This window comes from Magnolia sinica, chromosome 1, assembly GCF_029962835.1.
Source record: "Magnolia sinica isolate HGM2019 chromosome 1, MsV1, whole genome shotgun sequence".
NCBI lineage: Eukaryota > Viridiplantae > Streptophyta > Magnoliopsida > Magnoliales > Magnoliaceae > Magnolia > Magnolia sinica.
The window spans coordinates 113,437,647-113,460,254 of NC_080573.1; the positions used below are offsets into that span (position 1 = coordinate 113,437,647).

Sequence of the window (22,608 nt, forward strand, 5' to 3'; positions counted from 1 at the left end):
ATTCTCTAATCAAGAGTAAATACGATCGAGCAAAGGGTGGCTGGTGGACAAAGAACTCCTCAACTTATAGAGCCTCTGCCATTTGGAAAGACATTCTATCTGTTAAACAGGATTTTTTTAAAGGTATCAGTTTCGCCATCGGAAATGGAGTTAAAATCCAATTTTGGGAAGACATTTGGGTGGGAGAAGTGGCACTGAAAGAGAGATTCCATAACATTTTTCGTCTTGCCCCTAAGCGAGACATTTCAATAGCAGAATGCTATTCTTTTAGCGGGGACGATATCGTTTGGAACCCCTTATGTTGCATAAATCTTCAAGATTGGGAGCTCGAAGAATTCCTGGCTCTCTTTTGATGTATCAACAATTGCAAGATAGACAAGTTGGGTGTAGATCGGATCATGTGGAGGCTGGACAGATCTAAAAAGTTCTCGGTTGCTTCATTATACACTTCCCTCGACAGCAACAACTCATCTTCCATTGCTTCATAGACGGCTCAGGTATGGAAATATAAAGTTCCTCCCAAGATAGCTGCTTTCGGATGGTTGGTCGGCAAGAAGAAAGTCCTGAGTATCGATAATCTGAGAAGAAAAGGAATGATCCTTACAAACGTCTGTCTCTATTGCATGGATAATGAAGAATCAGTCAATCACTTGTTCAATCACTGCCCTTTCTTCATCAGCGTTTGGTCAGCAACCTTAAAATCTTTTCATATTTCATGGGTTTCTCCTCATGCGACGAACCGGCTTCTCCAAGCATGAGGTGGTCCTTTTGGCAAGGAGAAGAAAACAGTGTGGAGAATGGCTCTATTGGCAGTTTGGTGGTCTATATGGGAAGAAAGGAATGGGAGATTCTTTACGGACATCTCTAACTCAAACTCAACGGAATCAATGCTCCTTAGAGTCCAACATTATATAGCTGAATGGGCCTCCATTTTCGTTAACCTTCAGGGCTGTAATTTGCTTTGTAGCTGAGGGTATTCAGCTTGCTATCTCAGCGAGTTTTATTCCCTCTTTATGCTTTATGTTTGTTATTTTTTCTATTTTTTGTTTTCCTGTTAATCTGTTTTTTCCTTCTAATAAAGTAATCGTTACCTCTCAAAACAAAAAAAAACAAAAACAAAAACAAATTAATGAGCCATTTTGGTGACTGAACACCTCCTGTGAAACATATTTAATTATGATTTTATTTTATTTGATTTTATTTTAAGTAAAGGCATTGTTTGGTGATATCAGTGAGGAATTTTGGGGTAAAAATCCCAATTGTAAATGCCTGAGCCTGATATCCGTATCAGCTATCAAGGGATTGTGCTCCCCATTGCAACTCTGTTGCCTTCAAGTTGGACTTGAGAGGCGTGTGATTGCAATTTGAACCGTTCACACTACGGTGGGGCCCACCTGAAAAGTGTTGTAGGCTAGGCTTATGTTCCAACGTTGTCGGACGGGAGCTGGACTACTAAAAAGTTGCCAAATTCCTGGGAGGAACGCACCCTGACCGACCGCGCGTTCGAGCTATGTGGGGCCCACCGGTGATGTGCACGTGGAATCTAAACCGTACGTATGTTGCGTCGCCTAATGTTCACGGTACATCCCAAGAATCATTCTGATCCAAAATCTGACCCGAGGTCACAAAGATATACCTGTGCCCGGGGTTGTGTGGGGCCCACAGAGATGTCCGTGACAAATCCACTCCGTCCATATGTTTTAAAAGATCACAATAGGATAGGATTCTAAAAATTAGGCAGATCCAAAAACTCAGGTGGGCCACACCAATGAAAGAGTGGGAACAGAAACGTCCACCGTTGAAACCTTACTGGAGCTGATCATGATGTTTATATTCCATCCAAACCGTTCACAGGGTTACTACCACCCAGATAAACTGTAAGAACAAATTTCATGCTGATGCGAAACTTCTGTCACCCCCAAGCGTTCAATCCTCATGGTTTCGTGTGATATGGCCCACATGAGTTTTGGATCTGCCTGATTTTTAGAATCCAGTCCTACTGTGGTCTTTCAAAACAAATGGACGGAGTGGATTTGTCACGGACACCTCTGTGGGCCCCACACGGCCGCAGACACAGGTATATCTCTGTGCCCGGGGCCACAGGCAATCCGCTTCCTCCAAAATTCAGGTGGGATGAGCAACGTACAAATCACGATTGAACTTACATATCCACGTGGTGTAGCCACATGAGTATTTAGAAGGTTCTGTATTCTACGGCGTCCCTCCATCCTAGTGGTTTGCACTTGATGAACGGTTCGGATGGTATATACAAACATGGTGGACACCATATTTCGTATGGAAGTTTCTATGGTACGAATCACTCTCCCCAGTGTCCTCCATTGTTCACTTTGGTGAGGCCTACCTGAGTTATGGATCAGTCAAGATTTTGGAATCAAGGCCTAGTATTGCTCGTCTCATCCGATGCACGGTGCGATTCAACATACACATCATGGTGGGACCCACACAGCGTGCATCCGAACGCATGTGACCCGTCTGTCCATCCAATCAATCATCTCACTAGAGGCTAGACTCGCATGATAGTTCACCACCATGTCAACAATCCTGGTGACTCTTCAACCGTACGCATAGCATAATCGTGTGACAATCTAGACCATCCAAACTATGGAAACAAGCACGAATGGAGCTACATTCAAAATTTACGCTAAGATGATTGTAAAATTCTGAAAATTCAGCTTTAACCATCCATTTGGTATCCAACAGTTGGTTGGCTAGGATTAGTTAGTCAGCGTAAATCTAGTGGTCCATTCACAATGTGACCTACAATTTGTATGGTCTAGATGGTCATAGATGATTGCCACATGTGAGGATGAGTGAAGAAAATGGTGGTGAACTAACCTAAGAGCTAACCCAGAAGGTGGCCACTATGGCCAACTAAATTCCTCACGGCATAACCTTCCCATCCTCTTTCTGGAGCTTCTACGCAAATTGGCCATGTTTCACAACTGCCTTCCAGATGTCACGTTGGTGGACCCGGCCATTACGATGAACGGCCCAGATCAGATCAAAAAATAAAAATAAAAAACCATCCGACCACAGTGGGAGTCGAACCCACGACCTTTTGATCCGAAGTCAAACGCGCTAATCCACTGCGCTATGCGGTCTTGTTGTTATGCTGTTGAAGAAAATGATTATATACTATATATTTTGAACCACATTGACACGTTTTTCAATCTGGACTGTCCAAATTGTAAGCACAATCTTAGATGAAACATGACCTAAAGCTGATGTGCTTTAGTTATATTAACCACGTGTTTTAGAATGTGAATTTATGCCGACCATTTTCATTTAACTGTCCACCATCTAATTCCACACGATCTGAACCCAGCCGATCCGTTTGTGAGATGCAAGTGAGCCCCACATTATAGATTCGCAGCCAAAGAATCAGACTGGTGTCAGCTCATCGTCTGGATCGAATATATGGACGGTTGAAAGTGCTCGGACAAAACACAGCTTTTCATGCAAGTACCCGGTTAGTTTGATGGACTTGAGATCCAGATCGTCCAAGCTATTTGGGGTAAGGAGAGAGTTCTACGATTGAACTGAAATCGGATTGCGTATTGAGTTACTCAGTACGCTTTTATCGTACTGTGTAAATTCTGTTGGGCCCAACATGAATGTATGTGGTTTGTCCACACCGTCCATCCGTTTTTTCAGTTTATTTTAAGGGTTGAGCCCAAATTTGAAGAATATCAAAATATCAAGTGGACCATATCATAGGAAACAGTGGGAATAATAATTTCCACCATTGAAAAGTTTCTAGGGCCCACAGTGATGTTTATTTGTTATCCGACCTGTTCATGAGAACAGAAAGAGATGGATGAAGGGAAAACAGAAATATCAGCTTGATCCAAAGTTTCTGTGGGTCCCAAGAATTTTTCAATGGTAGACACTCAATTCACACTGTTTCCTGTAGTGTGTTCCACTTGTATATGCTTCATTTATGGGCTCAAGCCCTAAAATTATCTTTAAATATAGATGGATGGAGTGGATAAAGTAGATAAATCACGGCAGACCACACACAGTTTACTCAGTATGCAATCCGCATCCAAGTTCCAACTGAGCTCCCTTAATCGGTCTAACTCAGAACCCGACTTGCCCGAATTGAACGAGCCGATATAGGAGGCGTCCGGCTCGTCCCAAGCACGTGCTACGCTCTATAATTAAAAGGTATGTTTCTTTCATTCTTTTTTGTACGTTAGACCATTGATATTGATCCGTACAGTTGATCGGATGATAATCAGTGGCCATTGAAAGGTTAACTCAAAATGAGGCTAATCAAGTTGCTCTCCCTCTATCTCATACACACATCCATCCATCCTTATATTCTCTTACAAATGGATCATAACCAATGTGCGTCTTGGCCTACTAGTCAAAAGACTATGAGTTGAATTGAACAATGTGATATGCTTTAAATAAATATCTATTGTTGTCTTAAATTTATATGATATAGATTATGTAAGAAGATATTCCTCTAATCCTTATAAACTTGGCATTGAACAATGATCACTGATTAGAGCTTTGACCGACACAAATGCTTGAGATACATCCGTGGACACCATGCTTTAAAATGTTTCACTATCTCATATAAAAGGACTCAATTGGTTAGAATTAAAGATCTGCACCGTTGAGTCTTCTTGGTATCGATTATTCCTTTATCCATAACTTACATAGAAGTATAAGTGTGCTATAAATATAAGATCTACTATTGGACAATTAAAATCAATAATCTAAGGGCTCATTAGATGCTCAAGGGCTTAACAGTGAAAGAAAAATTATTAATCTTTACTTGAGGGAGGGTATAGGTCTTAGGTCTTGAGTAAAACTAGGGACTTGTTTATGGCTATATATGATTATATCAGTGACTTATCAAATAGTTTTATTGCTTGGGCATAGCATTTAAAGGGTTTTAATCGACTTTACAAAAGTTTTCAACCATTAAAATTTTATTTTAACCATTAAAGCTTATTTTATTACATTTCATGATTATCTAATGGCCCAAGTTTGATATTCTACCACTTTATCAGTGTGAGATTTGAATCCATGGTAGATGAGCTGAACAGTGAAAAGATTGAATCATGAGCATGTGCATAAGCGGATTGCAAATTTCCTTCACAATGTGGTACATTGATAGGGTTGTACAGCACCGTACCTAGGTGTTCCCCTAAAACCAACTCCTCATTTAAGATCATACTGTAAAGGAGTATAGAAATTAAGGAGAGTGAGGGCATTGGAGAGAGCCGACACACTCCCACTTGACATCACCCTGTGGAGAGAGAAGAAAAAGTGAGTGCCATCATCCCATCTTCCCACTTTCTTCTCTTGATCTCCGTGCATGTGATATATCTTTGTGAGCATTTTATTTTATCCTTGGTCCCTACTAGGGAATTAGACATTGGTTCTCTCAACTCCGTCTACAATAGATTAGGAAGAGACCTCTTCAATTAGGGAATAACAGTTTTATATAAATAAATAAACAAAAGCCTCATGATTCATCATGCAGGGGTAGGATCTAAGTCCTTCATCTCAGTATTTGATCTTTGTAAAATTCAGAAAATTTTGCACACACGATTCCTTGAGAATCATATGATTGAATTTTTAAAATGGTTCACTTTTCACTGACGTAAAACCCTAAAATCTGCCAACAAAACCCACCTGACAAACGGATTAGATCTTATACCCGTGTGCTGGCCTGCTCTATATGACTCGACCATTTTCTCAACCCTTGTTGCCATATCGAGCTATGTTACTAGTAGATGCTAGACTCGCAGAACAGCTTCATAATCAATTAAAAAATGTTCATGACTCACATGTACCATAGTTGTACTGCAAATCAGACTGTAACTAATAAAGGTGATGAGCATTTGTTCAGAGTATCCGATGCGGCAAGCTGAAAAAAAAAAAAAATCTGGTGAACAGGGAACTTGTTCGTGCAAAGCAATCAGTTGCAGTCCCAAGTACCCCACCACCCGCAGTTGGCATTGTCAGAAAATCCTGGCATTGATCCATACCTCCTTAGATAGATCCCTGTGCTCCCTCAAGTAGAGCTATAACTGCTACCGATCACACATGAGTACCTCGCCTTCCAAGAAAATCTGAGCTTTAGTATCCTGACAGGAGCAACGCAAACTCACTTAAAAGGCCAGACTGCACAAATCACATTGGCTTACAACCGCCTATTGTTTGGGGCAAGGTGGTCCACACAGTTAGTGGACCAGCCCTATTATAAGGTTAGGCAATTGCTGTGATGGGGACCCAAGTTTTGCACAGCTGGGATGCTCCACATAGATGACAGATTGAGAGATGGTAACTGCGGCTGATCATTACTCTTTTGGAACCCCATCCCATCCGTCAATATGGCCCTACCACGACTCAACCCATTTGAAAATTCCTTCCAGCCAATGCAACACCGTTCTCGTCCCAATTGACTGTGCTTTGATTTTTGGAGAGACGGAGAGATTCAAATTCAAATCCACCGCTAGAATATGAATTCTCACAAGAAACAAAATCATGCATGAAATCAAAGAATTACAAGGATGCAAAACGACAGATAACCCTCTGTACATGTCAGAGCACTTGCTCAGACAGTCTAAATGAAGAGACCGAAGAAAACAACTCCACACAACAGAAGAGGAACATCTTCTCTCCCCACATTTTTCGTCTGCATTCGCTCTGATCATACAAAACCCAAGTGACCATGGATAGGCCTCTGCAGTTTAGTTATTCAGTTGGACGTTGCAAGTACACAGTAACTGGACATTGAAGGGTAGTGAAAGAGCATGATGCTGTGGTCCTGCGGGCTTCCCTCTCTTATCTTCATTGTGGGACTTGCATTGGATGCAGGAGCCGGCTTCTGTTATCCCATTGGATGTAGGCAGCAAAGTAAAGAGGACACAGAAGAAGAGATCAGCGGGAACAGGATGCGGTGGTCGGCTTCCCTCTCGTCTGCCGAGTGTTGTAAGACTTGCAATTAAGGCACTTCTGGGCAACAACATGAAACTTGACTTGCGAGTTCATCCCACAGTCGTTGCAAAGGATCCACACCTGCCAATCATCAATAGCACTACCTTATTAGGAGCCAGGATCACGCTGGGTTCTTTCAAAAGGTAATGCATATGCATGCAAGCAACAGTTGCTTTCATAATCACCCCAGAGTATCTAGAGAAACACCAGAAAAGCACCGCCATCAACATGGAGGGACCACCAGAGATTGTTCTTTCTCAGGAAGATATGAGTTACAATCCCACAAGGACAGAGAGCACTTAGGTAATAAACAGCATTTATGGAGGGAACGTCCAATCTCATGAATTTTGGGTTAGCATGCATCTTTACCACATGCTCCTCTGCTTCCATTGAGAATCAATTCACATCATATGGTCAGGATTTTGCAGTACGATGTTGCGTGTGTTAATTATGCCTCTTGTTCAAATAAAATAAAGGGGGTTAATATGGTGGTTGCAAAAGTCTAGGATTGTTCCCCCTAGATTTAGTACAGATCATTGGCAACGATTCAAAAACTTCATTATATGCAGCAATGCTCAAAATTTTCGGCACAAGGAACACGACTCCACAATTGATGAGCTAACTCAACCTACCACCTATTTCAAGCATTTTGCCTTTGAACATATCAATAGAAGTCCTAAGGCATAAACCATACAACTGATTGCAGGTGAGCAGTTCTCATTCCAAAGTAGATAGATTTTATGGGCATCTCATTAGATGCAATAACTACAATGACATCTGTGGAGATTCATGTGATTCATACAAGGGACTTGCACCAAAAACTTCTGGTATGTCTGTGTCAGTGTCAGTGTTTTAAATAGCAAATAGCGTGTAGCATAGCATTCAACCCTCGGGGCTAAGCTACACAGCATATAGCCTACTACATTTTAAATCAAGGTTGCGCTTGGTTGCACAAAATCATTAAATTTCATGATATTTTACACCAAATTAGACCGATTAATAATGAAATTTCATGATATTTGGTGCAACCAAACACAACCTTGAATAGTATGAAAAAGGGGGGCAAAGATTAAGAATAGAGGGACATAGCAATGGAACTGATCTAATACTGATATTATTTTACTAAAATCATTTAAAATATTAATTAATTATAATGTTTTAGTCCGTAGTGTGTAGTGTAAGCTATGTAGCGGATAGTATATGCTAATTAGCATTTAACGTATGTTACATGTAACTTAAGCTATTTTCATGGGCTACGTGGAATAACCTACACGCTACATGCATGAGCAATTTACAAACACACGTAAGAGAGAGAGAGAGAGAGAGAGAGAGAGAGAGAGAGAGATTACCATTTTATTTTGGTAGGATTCAGGCATGGGTGTAGCTGCAATCTCCATGTCAATTTTTTCCCATACTTTTGACATATCACAGACAGACTTGGAGCAGAGAGGGCAAGCGTACCTGAAACGCATTTCTGTCATAGTAAGATTACTGGAAATCAAAAAACTACTCTTGACTGAAAAGGGAAAAGGAAACTCACTGCAAATGTTGCTGCATCTCTTTCAAGCAATTCATGTGAATAGTGTGTCCACATGGCAAGATAGTAACTTTATTTGTCGATTCAAATAGATACTGCAAAATCATGGAAGCATGCCACAAGTAAAAAAACCCAGAAGTACTTCTATCCTCAAAGTGGCAGAAATTCCAAGGGAAGCATGAAACTCACCTCAAAGCAAACAGGACAGTCATGGTGCATTGCTCCTTCGATGCAGGGGTGGCTGTTCTTTAATAGAATAGAGTAACAGCAACCTTGATTTGAGAGAACCAGAAAAGGAAAATCAGTAAGCAGGCAGGACTAATGATCCATAAATCTTTAGAAGTGTATTATAATTGCAACTATATCCTTTTCATCTACACATCATGGACATTGAATTTTCAAAGAATTCCAATGTCAAACACCAATCAACATTATCATTAGGACAGAAACCTTTTAGAAGAATAATTATCAGGGCCTTCCACATTAAGAAACTTCATGACACAGAATTAGGAAATAAACAAGATGGGGCTTAATCTCTTCAAAAAATACCTCTGGTCCAGAGGGTCAAGGAGAGAAATTTTAGGACAGCTATTTCTAGGGCATCTGGACACTCCTTGGAACCTTGGTGGTTTTTCTTCATGAAATGAGGACTTCAGGGTGTCATCATGCAAATAAGCCAGTGGATGCCCTTGCTAAAGAAGGTGTTTCGCATCTTCATCTCATTTTTGGTTTATCCAATAGCTTGATGTGTTGGGTGCTATTATGGCTCTTTTGGTAAAATGCTGTTGACTACCAAAAGATGAAGTAAGAAAACAACAAATTTGTTTTCGAGTGTCATAGCATGCTGCCTATATCAAGGATTGACACACCTCAGATGCAAGTCGTCCAAGTCGACTTGAACCCAGTCAAGTCCAAACTGATTCAACACCACAAGTCAGTATTGACGATGTGGCTCGGCCCAAGTCAGCCAGGTACTCAGCCGAGTCACGACTCAATTCAGAACCAAACGAGTCAGTTGTGTTACGTAGTAAAAAAAACTACAAGTTATACATGCGACACCTACATGTGTCTATGTTGGTCTGCCAAATCATCAAAGATATTAATGTAATAACCACTGACTACACATTAACAATTATTAACTTCATGACATTATTAATCTAGAAAAAACCAGCAGATATCACCACAAAGGTGATCTTGAGCTACAAGTTCACATAAAAATTCAGTATGTCTAGCATTAAATAGACAGCAGAGATGATGACAAAAGAAAATGCTAGCATGACCACCGGACTTACCACATTTATAGCAGTGAAAAAAGTTTTCACGCCCGCCAATTCTGCAACCAAACACAAGTACTATGTCAGTCATGGTGACCAAGAAATCTTGGATTTATCCCAAAAAACAAAGGCAATCCAAAAACGACATCCAGAATAGCAGAGATTCAGTAGGGAACCTGCAAATCCCACAACCATTGCAGTGGTATTGCTTCTTTGATATCTGCAAATTGGGAAAGAAAGGAAAAAGCTAAATATATTCAGCTTCATAAATATAGAGTATGAAGCCCCAAATAAACCATTTATAATTTTACTAAAGAAGGTTTTGAGAAGGATTTGTCCACTAACATCATCATCGAACAATTTGCAAGTCTCACAAAAGTATTTCCCCATGCACACACCACAGCTGATACAAACTTGTCTAACCTGATACCAGCAACAGACAATCACAACAAATGAAAACAGATTAATTAGAGAAGAATGACTCCCAAAGCGGGCAAACACGAAGAGCAACATGGAAAGTTGCACGATGAACTATTGGAGATAGAAGAGAGGACAAGAAAAGCATCAGATAATGACAAAATAAAACACGAGCATAATATCATCTTAAAATGTTTTCACAAGCATCTTTTGTTTTACATGGAAGAGTGCACACTGCACAGTACCAAGCAATCATCCATTGAAATAAATCACTGCCATCGCCCCATTCTGACAGATTAAAATCATCAAAACAGTTTAGTATTTATACTGTAAAGGGGTGGTTATTTACAGTGTGAAAAATATCACTGAGATATTGAGATTCTCATGATATTATTGTGAAAATTTTGTGAATCAGAAATGATATTATTAATACCACTAGATTTTCAAAATATCGACACTTCATTTTTTTGATATTTTATTGCAATAATATCCACTCTTCTTTTTTCCTTTTTCCTTTTTTGAAAGAAAAGAATTTATTGAAGAAGGCAGCAAGAGCCAATCACAAATAAGGATCAGATTCTTAGAGAACATGAACGCTGACGATAATATCCCAATATTAATGCAAAAATTATTTAAAAATTTTAACTGACTCATTTACAATTATATATCTAAAATATTAAAATTATTTGTTTATTTAAAATATTTATTGTTCTGCGAGATTTTCCCAATAATATCCCGAGGAAAAGCTCGTGTTGAAAATCTCCCAAGAAATACGCATGCCAATAAATTCCCAAGATTGATATTTGTCACTAGATATATGAACTGCTTGGGGTGAGAGAAATAGGAGGTGCTTTGAGAAAAAGTCTGAAACGATGGATTGAACCTTCCATAAGGCCTTAACTTGGGTCACCAAGTGGGCTTCAGGTTTGAAAGATTTGGATCCTTGCATCATTGTAGCCCTTTGGGGCCTATAGTCTTTTCTTTTCTTTTCTTTTCTTTTTAGTGCTTTTTGTTGTATTCTTTCCCGCTTCGGTTGTGGTTTTCTAATAAATTACCGTTGCCTCTCAAAAAAAATTTGATCTGCATAGGCAACTTGGAGCATTTTCATGAAACCAAAAAAAGTTCTCACTTATTTGTTCAAATTTCTACCCAATTTGGAAGGGGGAGGTTAGCATGGCACTTCCAAGGTATTCAGTAACAGTAATGGCCGTTACATTACATCCCTGTAATGGTCAAAATCTTTTCCAAAGGCCTAGAAAAAGGTATCAGCATGTTATGGGCCTTTTTTCAGATGGGGCGTTGCAGCCCTATATCCTGTAACAGGGTCCCATAGTAACCATTCTAGACAATGCAAATATAGAACCTCAAAATACATCTTTTTGAAGAACCCAAATAAATCAAGAGCACTTAGGGATCATAATTGATGAAGTGACCGTTCTCAACAGCTTGTGATAAACTACTTATAATCTAGACCTATTGTTGGCCTGTACCAAAGAATAAATTGAAGATGGACACAGGTTTGAAACTTACATCCTGTTCAGTGCCACAAAGCAAACATATGACCTGAAAGATAGGGTGGAATCAAATCAGGATACTTTGGGAGATAAAAGGTCTTGATACCAGCCATGAAAATTGGTTGGGAAGGAATCTACCTGTTGTACTTGATGACGCGGTAGGTCATGTCTGTGTTTCTTTTCAACATTAATAGAATTCTGTCAGCCAAACTATAAGTTAGAATCAGTAGATCAATGAAGCAACACCATCAAAACACAAACACAGTGCGAGCATAAATTACACTAAACAAGTCATCAGATTGAAGATGCAAAATAATGATTTTATTTCCTAATCCTAACATAGAAAAAAAAAAGGGGGGAGGGGGGGGGTGAAGTTTTGTAGTTGTAGCAGTGTTTCATTCCATATTTAAAGCAATTATTTCAACAATCATGTTGTTAATTGTTAGTGTAGGGAGCGTCCTCACCATCAAAACACAAACACAGTGCAAGTATAAATTACAATATAAACAAGTCATCAGATTGACAATGCAAAATAATGATTTTATTTCCTCATCCTAACATAGAAAAAAAAAAAAAACACCCAAAAAGGACCAAAAAAGCTTTGCAGCAGTGTTTCTTTCCATATTCAAAACAATAATTTCAACCGGCATCGTCGCTATGAACATAAGCAGCAACAGCTACGACCCAGTGGCTGCAACTGCCACCAACAGCAGCCCCCGCCATTGCCACAAGCAGAGTTGGCTGTAGCCGCCACCAGCAGCAGCGTCCGTCATGTCTCCCAAGCAGCATTCCATCAACAGTTGCCAGCGGCTATTCGCCTCCGCCACTGACAACAGTGTAGACCAGCCCTCGGCCATCTTGTCAGTCATCCGGCCACTCATCATGGTATGTAAGGCGCCCCATTCCCCTTTTATGTTTGTGCATGCAGCCTTCCGGTTTGGTTTTCTTATGGGATATTTGAGTTAGCATTTCGTTTATCTGTTTGTGACGGAGGGTCAGAAACTTTCTGCTGACAAGGACCCCAGTTTGTGCATAACTACTGTAAAACTGGATGGCTGCAACTACCTCAAATGGTTGCAGTCAGCCATTATGTACCTTCGTGGCAAATGTAAGTTGGGATACATCGATGGAGTAAAAAAGAAACCTTCCGTCAATGATCCAACCTCTAAGGACATTCGTCTTGAACCTCTTGATGACATTGAGATGCATCACCATTTTTTTTGAAAGATGAAGGGATTTCATTAAAAGAAGGAAAAAATAAAATAAAAAGAGAGGCCGCTGAGAAAGCAGGCCTCAAATTACACTCCAAAAAAGAAGAAATCATGACCCGACAGATCCTTAACATTCGAAGCCCAATCGATGATAAGACGCTTGGCCAACGTCGCCACTGTCCCAGCCAAACTGGATAAATTTCTGAAGCATCTATTGTTTCTTTCCCCCCAAACTGATCACCAGACTGCAAGGAAAACCATCCTCCAGATGCTGTATCTGTCATTACTTGGCCTGATATTGCTTATTCAATCCGTATCATCAGCCAGTTTCTCAAAGCCCCATGCTCCCATCATCTCAACATTGCCTTTCGAATCCTTCGTTGTGTTAGGGAAGGGTATTCTTTATTGCCTTCATGGCCATCTTCATATTCGTGCCTACTGTGATACCGATTGGGTTGGCCCCTCCAATGATCGTAGCTCTACTTCTGGCTACTGCACATTTGTTGGTGGTAATCCAGTGTCTTCAAAAAGGAAGAAACAGTCTGTTGTTGCTCATTTCCCCACGGAAGCTGAGTGCCAATCTATGAGACACGGCACTAGTTAGATTCCATGGCTTCACTCGCTTCTCTCAAACCTTGACTTTGCCACTGTCTCCTATTCTGCTATACTGTGATAAATGGGCAGCTACCACTAAGGTGTCCCGTATCGGTATCGGTTGGCGTAACGGTGACCTCCAAAACCGATACGGATACGGGGTCGTAACGGCGATACGGGGGCGTAACGGCCCGTAACGGCGTAACTTTTTTTTTTTGCCAAAAAAATATAAAAAAATATGTATTAAATCCGGAATATTCTAAGCATTCCAAATATGCATTCATTTATAAATTGGAACATGTTTATAGTGGTGTAACGGTCCACTCTTTGGTGAGAAGCTGTATCGGACTGTCTGATTAATTTTTAAACCAAGTAACCTGAATTTTGACTACAAAATGTATATATTTAATTTTCTAAATATCTAATTTATATACTTACCAATTTAATATCTTTCTCCTAGTAGTTCTTTAAAAAAATGAAATTAAATTTAGGTAGATGGCGTTGCCAATTTCGGTCTGACTTGGAGGACCAATCAATGCCCCAAATTAGCCTCAAATTCATGCAATTTATTGTCATTATCCCACTTATGTATTAGTGGACATTTATTGGATAGTGAATCATGAAAAAAACCAAAAGGCCCTATTTTAAAACATAAGAGTACACCGAATAACAATTAAAAACTATTCAAATAATTTGATTTTGGCATTGTGAGTTAGCAATTGCAGTTTATAATTTAATTAGTAAATTTTAAGTTAATATGTCTTTGGTACAATTTTTTATGGCCTCAAATTAGGTGAGACTTGGATGGTGAAGTGTAGCACACATGTCAAATTTTTTTGGGCCCCATGCATGATGAATGTGTTATATCTAAACCGTCCATTCATTTGACAAGATTGTCTTAAGACTTGACACGAAAAATAATACAGATCTAATTATCAAGTGGACCACACTGCAAAAAGCAATGGGGGATTGAACGTCTACCATTGAAAACTTTTTTGGGCTCACATGACTTTTAGATCAATATAAAATTTGTTTTTCCTCTTCACTCGGGTCTTTTTGACCTTATGAACAGATTGGATGGAAAATAAATGTTACGGTGGGCCTACAAATTGTTTAACGGTGAAAATCATCACCTCCGCTGCTATTTTTGGTGTGGTCCGGACGACTTTGGATACGATTCATTTTTTAAATAATGCTATAAAATAATATTTAAAAATAGATGAACGGTGTGGATATAATAAATACATTACGGTGGAGCCTATAAAACTTTGATCTCCTTTGGACCGTTCGTACAACTCGGAGCTTGAGGAGTGTCAGCGCTCGTCTCAGCGTGACACGTAACGACAGCAGCTTCGCTGCCCAAAAAAAAAAAAAAAAAAAAAGAGGGAAGGAGAGAGGGAAACCGAAAAGAAAAAAGAGGGAAAGAAGAGAAGAAAAAAGAGGGAAAGAGGGAAAGAACAGAGAGGGAGAGAGAGAGAGAGAAGAAGAAGAAGGAGGAGGAGGAGGCCGCAGCCGCAGCCGCAGCGTCGTAGCAGGCCGAGAAGAGGAAGAAGAAGAAGAAGAAGAAGAAGAAGAGGAAAAGAAAGGAAAAGGTTAGGGTTTTTTTATTTATTTATTTATTTTATTTTTTTCGAAGGCCCGTAACAGCCGTTACGGGTCAGTAACGGCCGTTACGCCCGTAACGTGCTCGTAACGGCCGTTACCGTTACGTATCGGCCGTTACGGCCGATACGTAACCATTTTGGGACACCCTGGCTACCACATTGCTACAAAACCCGTCCTTCATAAGCGAACTAGACATATTATGGTAGACTGTCACTTATGTTCACAAAAAGCTAGATTCTGAAATTATCTCGATGCCCCACTTGTTGAAAGGATATTATCTCTCTCTACGCCTTGAAGGATCAGCTAACAGATATTTTCACTGAGGCTATTCCTAGCTCTCATCTTGTTGAAATTGTATCCAATGTTTTAAATATCGTTATCGCGTAATGTATTGCACCCTTGGGATACGGATATGTATCGATTATTGCATGGGATATATCCGTTGTATCGTGTAATGTATTGCTATTGTTGGGAAACATGAGAACATTGAGAAATTGGTTGGATGTTTCAATGAAACTTCAAGGATTGTTGAAAAAGACATCAATACACACTTAGAAATCAAAACGTTACAAATAAAAAATAAAAAAATGCACATAATAAGGGCTTCCTTTGTACAAAGTCCTAATATATGTGCGTTCCAACTGAATTGATGAGAGTATATTCAAAGTCTATTCATATAATTTATAAGCGTAAGAAGACATGTATGGAAATACAAGCAATACATTCAAAAGCAAAAGAAGAATCACTAGATTGGGTTACATAAATTTTGTGTTTGGATATAAAGATCACAACTGATATGTGAGAAATTAATAAATTTTATTTTTTCTTAATGTTCCACAACTTGACCCATATCCCCCAAATCTCGGAATCGAAGTTCCAAATCCATAATTTTTCATGGAAAACATAAAAAATAATAGATTTGTAACCTTTGACATTGGTTTAACGTGATTTACAACAAAAACATAGATCAGAAATTGAAAATGCTCACTAGGTCAAATAGGTGGGATATATTAGCACTACTTGTGTGTTTTGTATCGCACAGGCGGGATACAAGATATATCATGGGATATATCAGCTGATATCATCGATATTTAAAACACTAATTGTATCCAAGCTGGGCATTATTAACATCTATGCAACAGCTTAAGGAAGAGTTTTGATGTAGTGAGCATCCATGGATGAAAACAGTCCTCAGATTACCATATGTTTAAGTTTATAATTATTTATTCTTTTCTTTTCTTTTATTTTCTTTTTTCTTTTTTTTTTTGTGGTAATTTCCACACCAACAAGATGAAAAGACAAAAAAAACTCTATCAATATGTCCCTGTTCACTGAACATCTACCCTTGATTTCAAAAATAGTCCATAGCCCTTGGCATGCACACCCCACCATGGTGTGGGGTAAAGGCCGTTACATAAAGGTAATGGTGGCAACCGTTACACGTTACGGGGTCGTAACAGCTGTTATGGAAAAAAAAAAAGACCTGTAATTGCCGTTACCAGCACGTTAAGTCCCCTATAAAGGCTATAATAGCCCCGTAATGGTCTATTATGGGACGGATACAGGTTTTTTATACTTTTTAATCAACATTACGAGGGAGATACAGGTTTTTCAGAGATTTTTTCAACACACACACACACACACACACACACACACACACACACACCGTAACAGCCGTTATGCCCCATATCGTAAAGGTAACGGTAGTAGCCGTTACAGCCACCATTACCGTTACGGAACACCTTACACCCCACACAGTCACATACGCATATATGTGTGTGTGGAGGAGGTCTCACACAGAACTAGTTGGTAGATACTGCTATCCTCCAAGTAGTGCATAAAGTTCAATGTGTACAACATCCAACTCATCTAAAAGCTTGGTTCCACCATGCAGAATAGCTAATGTGAAAGTAGACTGCTCCACTCATCATGTGGGTCACACCATAGAAAACAATGGACAGCTGTCAATCTAGCACAAGGCACACATGTGCACCACCTGATGAGTGGCTAGTCCGATTTTTGCATTGGCTGATCTTCATGGTGGACCCAACCCATTGGACAGGTTGCATGTCACACACATACGCACAAGCAATTATGCACTAGTTGGACGGTATCCCTAGCATCCAACTAGTTGTGTGCATATCTACGTGTGGGTGGATGTGTTGTTCTGAAATCTCAATAGGATGGAAAATATGGCTTTTCTGATGCAGAATTGCTTTAAAAATTAAAATAAAAGATCTCCACATGCCTTTGTTCTTAAATACTTCTTTTCTACAATAATGTCCTGTGCAAATACAGGCAACTAGTAGGAATGTGAAATCGCAGAATGAGCTTACCAATGAAAAGAAAAGGTGTTTTGCTCGGATGTGGAAGTTTAACAGTCTTAGGAAAACAGGGAACTATAATACCCTAGTACAAGAATTGGTATTGAGTACCGCATGGACCAAGCTCAGTGGATCCTCAAAATCACAATTCTTTAAAAATATGACAAGGAATGATATTTTGCTCATAAGCATTAAGTATGTCAATAATTCTCTACCAACATTACAATATGAACTAGTTGCTCATTTCGGAGGGTTAACCAGCTAGTAAGACTAAAATCCCACTATTTAAATTTCAAGTTTCAACATTTCAGGAAGGGGATCACTTCCGAGGATCCAAGTATCCTACTTGTCAGCTCAAAAACTTTTGAAGGATCCAGGTATCATAGACAGGAAATAAATAAATAAATAAAACACGTGCCAGTGCTATACAAATTTGGCAAATAAAAGAAAAACTGCCAATGATTCTTTGAAATTTAACCATGAAATACAACCTGACTCACCTTTGCCTCATTATGGCAATGTCGGCAGTCAAAGATCTCATTGCAGCATGGAGCTCTAATGCAGCACCGTCGTCGATAATGTGAACATCTGTCAAAAGCAAGATTTAGACAAACAAAATAATGAAGAAACCTAAGTTGATGGGCGAATGAACACTTTGATAATGGCTTACCCATATTGCATATGTCCTTTTTCTAGTCTTTCAGTGGCAATGGTGTTCCCATCATGTCTTGTTTCTTCTGCAGGCATGCACTCGCCATTAGACCACTGAGAGCATGTGAAGGCAGTTTCTGCTTGGATGTCATTGTTGATTGTCTCATGAAGCTTTTCTGATCCAGCATTTCCAGGAGATTGAAAATGTTTGACTGAGGGCTCCATTTAATACCCGGTGAATCAATGAAGACTTAATGTGCCTGCACAAGGGAACATGTTTAGCAAAAATAGTTCAAACACCAGAAGGCATTCAGTCACCTGATCAAAGCAGGCAAACACCGCATGATATTGTCTCTTTCTTGTAAACTGCTGCAGACGTATTTCTAATCAGCAAGCACAAAATCCTAGCAATGTTGCACAGCTCCATTCAGCATAACTCCAAGAGAAGGATTCATCAGAACAAGCAGAGCTATAAGATCCCATATAATAATTATCATGCTGCACTGAGGCACTCCTGAATCTCCAGAGGTGGATAGTAACCAATATAGCATGATCACTTAATTGCTCGTAGCAGTCTGGAAACCAAACCGAACTAAAATGCCCACCAGCAACAGATTCGCCCCAGTTTCTGGTAAAACCAATACATCACAACATCAAGAACATTCAAGGAAGAAAAAAATACAGGAAAAAAAATAAGCAAAGAGGGTTGTAGAAGAATATTGTCCTGAGCTCCCCATCATAGCCAGCAAGATGTGGTGAGCCTACCTCAGTTTGTCGTTCCGCACTTTGTCTCCGACAAGTGACAATGCCTTCTTCGACGGATGAACCTTAACGGCATGACTAATATTCATTTTAACCGATATGCCAAGGTGCCATTCTCAAATAAGCAGCAGTTATTTCTTTCCCCTTCTTTTTACCAAGATGGATTGCTACACATGCAATCCATAATTTTGGATATCTAGCATAACTAGTTCTCATTAATTAAGTGAGCATCTTGAACAAGAGTATATTCAGAAGTCGTGCTCCGAGAGCAGTTCACCTTTGAAAATATAGATCATTTGAAGGCATGTGTATGTACTTGAATTAGAAGTTATGGCTGTATCGAGTATTTGCTGCATTCTAGTAGTCTTCATTCATCAATCTCAGTTTTTTGTAACCAATTTCCATCATATCACATAGAAATCAAGTTTTGACCGTGCACTACTCAAGAGAAAAACATGACGTAGTTAGATAAGCCACCTAAGGGTTCCACCCCCCGCCTTAAGATCCATGCTTCTCTTAAACTGAAATTAGTCCGGAAATTACTTCCCTTCCTCAGAACTGTAGTTCTCTAATGTTTCTTTTAAGTACAAGAATACACTGATATACTTCCCATGACTTCATGCATGCAATGCAGTCACTGATGATGCAGAAATTAAGCTCTTGAGATTAAAGGAAAATAATCAATCCTCCTGCGTAAATCATCCAAAAGAAGATGTAAAACTGTAAAACTCATGGAAACGAATCTAGCTGCCTAACTTGCTTCTTCTCCTCTATTTGGCCCAACAAAGTTTTTGTGAAATATCAAAACTAACTGAACATATTTTCCATCCATATGGGTAAATCCAGTAAGCTAGTTGAAAAGAATTTCGATTCGTGTTCATCCAGAAAAGGCGTGTCATCATTTCAAGAAGAAAATATTTCCAAGTCTTGGCCCTGTAAGATTTAGTCTACTGACGCCAACAACACAACTCAAGTTCATTGAAAACTTTACATGCGAGGGACGGAAGCTATAACCTGACGATCAAACTGCAAGCTTTCTCAAACCTCAAGATAAAATTTTCAAACCAGTGAACACAGTCCAAATTGCAAAAACAACCTCGTTTGAAATGTCCTCATGAATTGCTCCCCAGTCAATAATCTCATCATATGAACAGACACTGCAACTTGCATACACTATAATAAACCCTAGGGTCTTCAAAATGGACTCTCATTATAGTAGATGATCTACAGATAGACATGAAATCTTCAAACAATTCTCCACATCCATTGAACAGTCTCTACCAAGATCCAGGCATCCAAAGTGCTACAGCGCTGAGGCTTTTTGCTTCTATAATAAGAATGCATAATTACACCCATAAATATCCGCAATTATAGCCTATTTATGTTCCTCCTACCACCATATGAACCCACAAAATATGACAAATCTACAGATTCTACCAAAAGGCTGCTTTTGGCAGAATATTGGATAAGACAAAACTCCCCATTAATCATAATAAATAAATCTTTTCTCAATCAACAGCAGAAATATATTGATTATGCCGCAGCCTGCAAATCATGGACCTCAAAAGTGCACCCCAAAACCAATATTTGAGAAGGCAAAGTTACATTTCTAGATTGTTACTATAATGACATTATCAGGGCAATCATAACAGTAATATCAGAGTCAAGAACACCAGAGCACACAGGCAAACAACTACAGAAACAAAACAACAGAGACTACTGAGCTTTAAGACCAAGTAATGAAATTAAGTTAGCTGATATCTCCACTTTGGCTGTGATTGGAATTGCACGTATTAATTTTTTTAATGAGAAAATTGCAATTATTAGTTTCGTTAGTCCTCACGGCAACTTGGACATCCCCCACCTGATCAGAATTGATGTTCACAGTTCAATTCAGTTGCACATACAAACACAGGCTAAAGCATCAACATACAGAATCATTTCACTATCAAAACCAAACCAGTTTATAGAATTCCTATTCGAAATACCCAAGTATAAGCACAAAATAACAGGAATTGTACGGTCCTGACACATCAGAACAAGAGTAGTGAGTCCCGATGAGCTAGTAAATATGGGTGGAGCCAATGACCCAATTATCAAGGCTGTCGATCTGAAGGGAGTCAAGACTCCCTGGATTGGTGATACCCAGAATTCTTTTCGGTCATAAAATCCTGACCATTGAATGTTTTAATGGGTGCAGCACAAATCAGGAAGCAGAAGCTTATTTAATTGCATGCAATATAGCAACAATTTGACAATAGGACCACAAAGCAAAGCCTAAGCAGTGACGTGATCCAGTGATCCACAATCCCACTGAGAGAAAAAACACAATACCCAACTCTCAGATCCAGACACATAGATGTAAAACAGATGGAGAATAGCCTTGATCAACAGTTGAGATTGCCTGAATGGCGGGCCACACTTTTCCTCTTTGCTCTCCTTTTTCGTTCTTCTTTCTCTGTCTTTTCTACTTTTTAAGGGTTAGAATATTTTGGTATGGAAGAATTTAGGAGCATATATTCAATCTGCGGTGAGGTAAATCAGATCAACAGTCTAGATCAACAAACCATGGGCCCCACCTGCATGCCCAGTCGCATCATGACCCTATTCACGTCCTGATGCATCAGGCCGTATAATTCCCACCAAGATCCGGGAATCCACCAAAGGAACATAGCATCCAACACATCAAATCCCTAAATATCAAAATATCGCATCATTTTCCCCCCAAAACATCTCAAAAAGTAACAATTACCACAAGGATCTAATCCAAAGCCCTTTCTACACCCAACAAGGAACCTAATCAAAGCATTTTTTTTGAGGAACTTTTCAACAAAAACAACTGAAATTTGCCCTGAACCCGTGAAATTCAATCCAAAACCATTCAGTTCATTGATCTAGGAAAATCCACATGAACAACACCAGATAGTACGATTTTCCAGACCAAAAAAACCCTAGAGATGAGCTCTAGAACTACTGATTTTGCTAGAAAGATACCTACAAGACCGAAGCGATTTTTAGAGAAAAGGGGAATCATAGGAGAAATAAACCAAACGAAATTCTACAAGATAACGAACTTCGCTCTGTAGCGAGAGAGATTGACGACGACGAGATCTTGAGATAGAGAACAACGGATCTTTCTCCTCTTTCCTGCCTTTCGCTTCTTTGTTTCTTCTTCCACCCTCGTTTCTACATTCCGCTTTTCGTACAGCAGCGGTATTTATATCGTGCAGGACATAGTGTAGTCTACAGTGATAGTCTGCCACAGTTTTCAAAGTCATGGTCTCTTGTCCTCCGAACACGTGGATCCGATGGCTGAGATAGACACGAACCGAATAGTTAGGATCGTTCGATTCTTTATCATGGGCTTTGCTACATCCACATCGGACCCTACCATTTTCATGGTCTGGATTGACTTGTTCGATACCAACACGTACGATGGATGGGAGATAACTATTCAAAAACGGGTGGTGAACTATCACCGGATACTACACGTACGGGCAGATATTATTAGAGGGAAAGTTATTTGATGCTCTGGCAGATAATGATACTTCTTACACATACACTGCCAAATTATACACATGGAAGCTACTGATCCCAAATTCCACCGTTTGTATATTGGTTCCATTGTATAAAATCCATAAAATTGAAATATTTTTATTGGATGGTCCAGATTAATGGATATTTATTTCGATCAATTTGGACCCTTGACTTCTTTCGTTCTGGACTGTTGATTGTATT

At 39.4% G+C, this 22,608-nt stretch overlaps 1 protein-coding gene and 1 non-coding gene across 3 annotated transcripts; both read right to left on the minus strand.

Moving 5' to 3' along the window:
* Nucleotides 1-3,048: 3,048 nt before the first annotated feature.
* Nucleotides 3,049-3,122, minus strand: TRNAR-UCG (transfer RNA arginine (anticodon UCG)). The gene has a single exon. It is a non-coding gene; the product is annotated as a tRNA-Arg (tRNA).
* Nucleotides 3,123-6,508: 3,386 nt separating this feature from the next.
* Nucleotides 6,509-22,062, minus strand: LOC131254484 (probable E3 ubiquitin-protein ligase RZFP34). 2 transcript variants are annotated; one of them, XM_058255382.1, is made up of 11 exons: nt 18,128-22,062; nt 17,949-18,045; nt 11,862-11,921; nt 11,740-11,772; nt 10,138-10,215; nt 9,969-10,012; nt 9,811-9,851; nt 8,708-8,790; nt 8,522-8,613; nt 8,331-8,442; nt 6,509-7,062 (listed from the first exon to the last, which is right to left on the minus strand). In XM_058255382.1, the coding sequence occupies exons 1-11, from the start codon at nt 18,331-18,333 to the stop codon at nt 6,925-6,927; spliced, it is 984 nt and encodes a 327-aa protein (XP_058111365.1). In that variant the 5' UTR covers nt 18,334-22,062; the 3' UTR covers nt 6,509-6,924. The 2 variants fall into 2 exon arrangements, with proteins under 2 accessions (XP_058111365.1, XP_058111366.1); XM_058255383.1 differs by having other exon boundaries at nt 17,958-18,045; nt 18,128-22,061.
* Between the last annotated feature and the right edge of the window lie 546 nt (nt 22,063-22,608).

What these genes read in the sequence shown, in the direction of transcription:
- LOC131254484 (XM_058255382.1), bottom strand. Translation starts at nt 18,333, where the DNA reads ATGGAGCCCTCAGTCAAACATTTTCAATCTCCTGGAAATGCTGGATCA. An exon ending in ATGAGGCAAAGGTGAGTCAG is followed by an intron (nt 11,922 to 17,948) that starts GTTGTATTTCAT and finishes TTTGGCTGACAG; the next exon opens with AATTCTATTAATGTTGAAAA. An exon ending in TTTGTGGCACTGAACAGGAT is followed by an intron (nt 10,216 to 11,739) that starts GTAAGTTTCAAA and finishes TGCTGGTATCAG; the next exon opens with GTTAGACAAGTTTGTATCAG.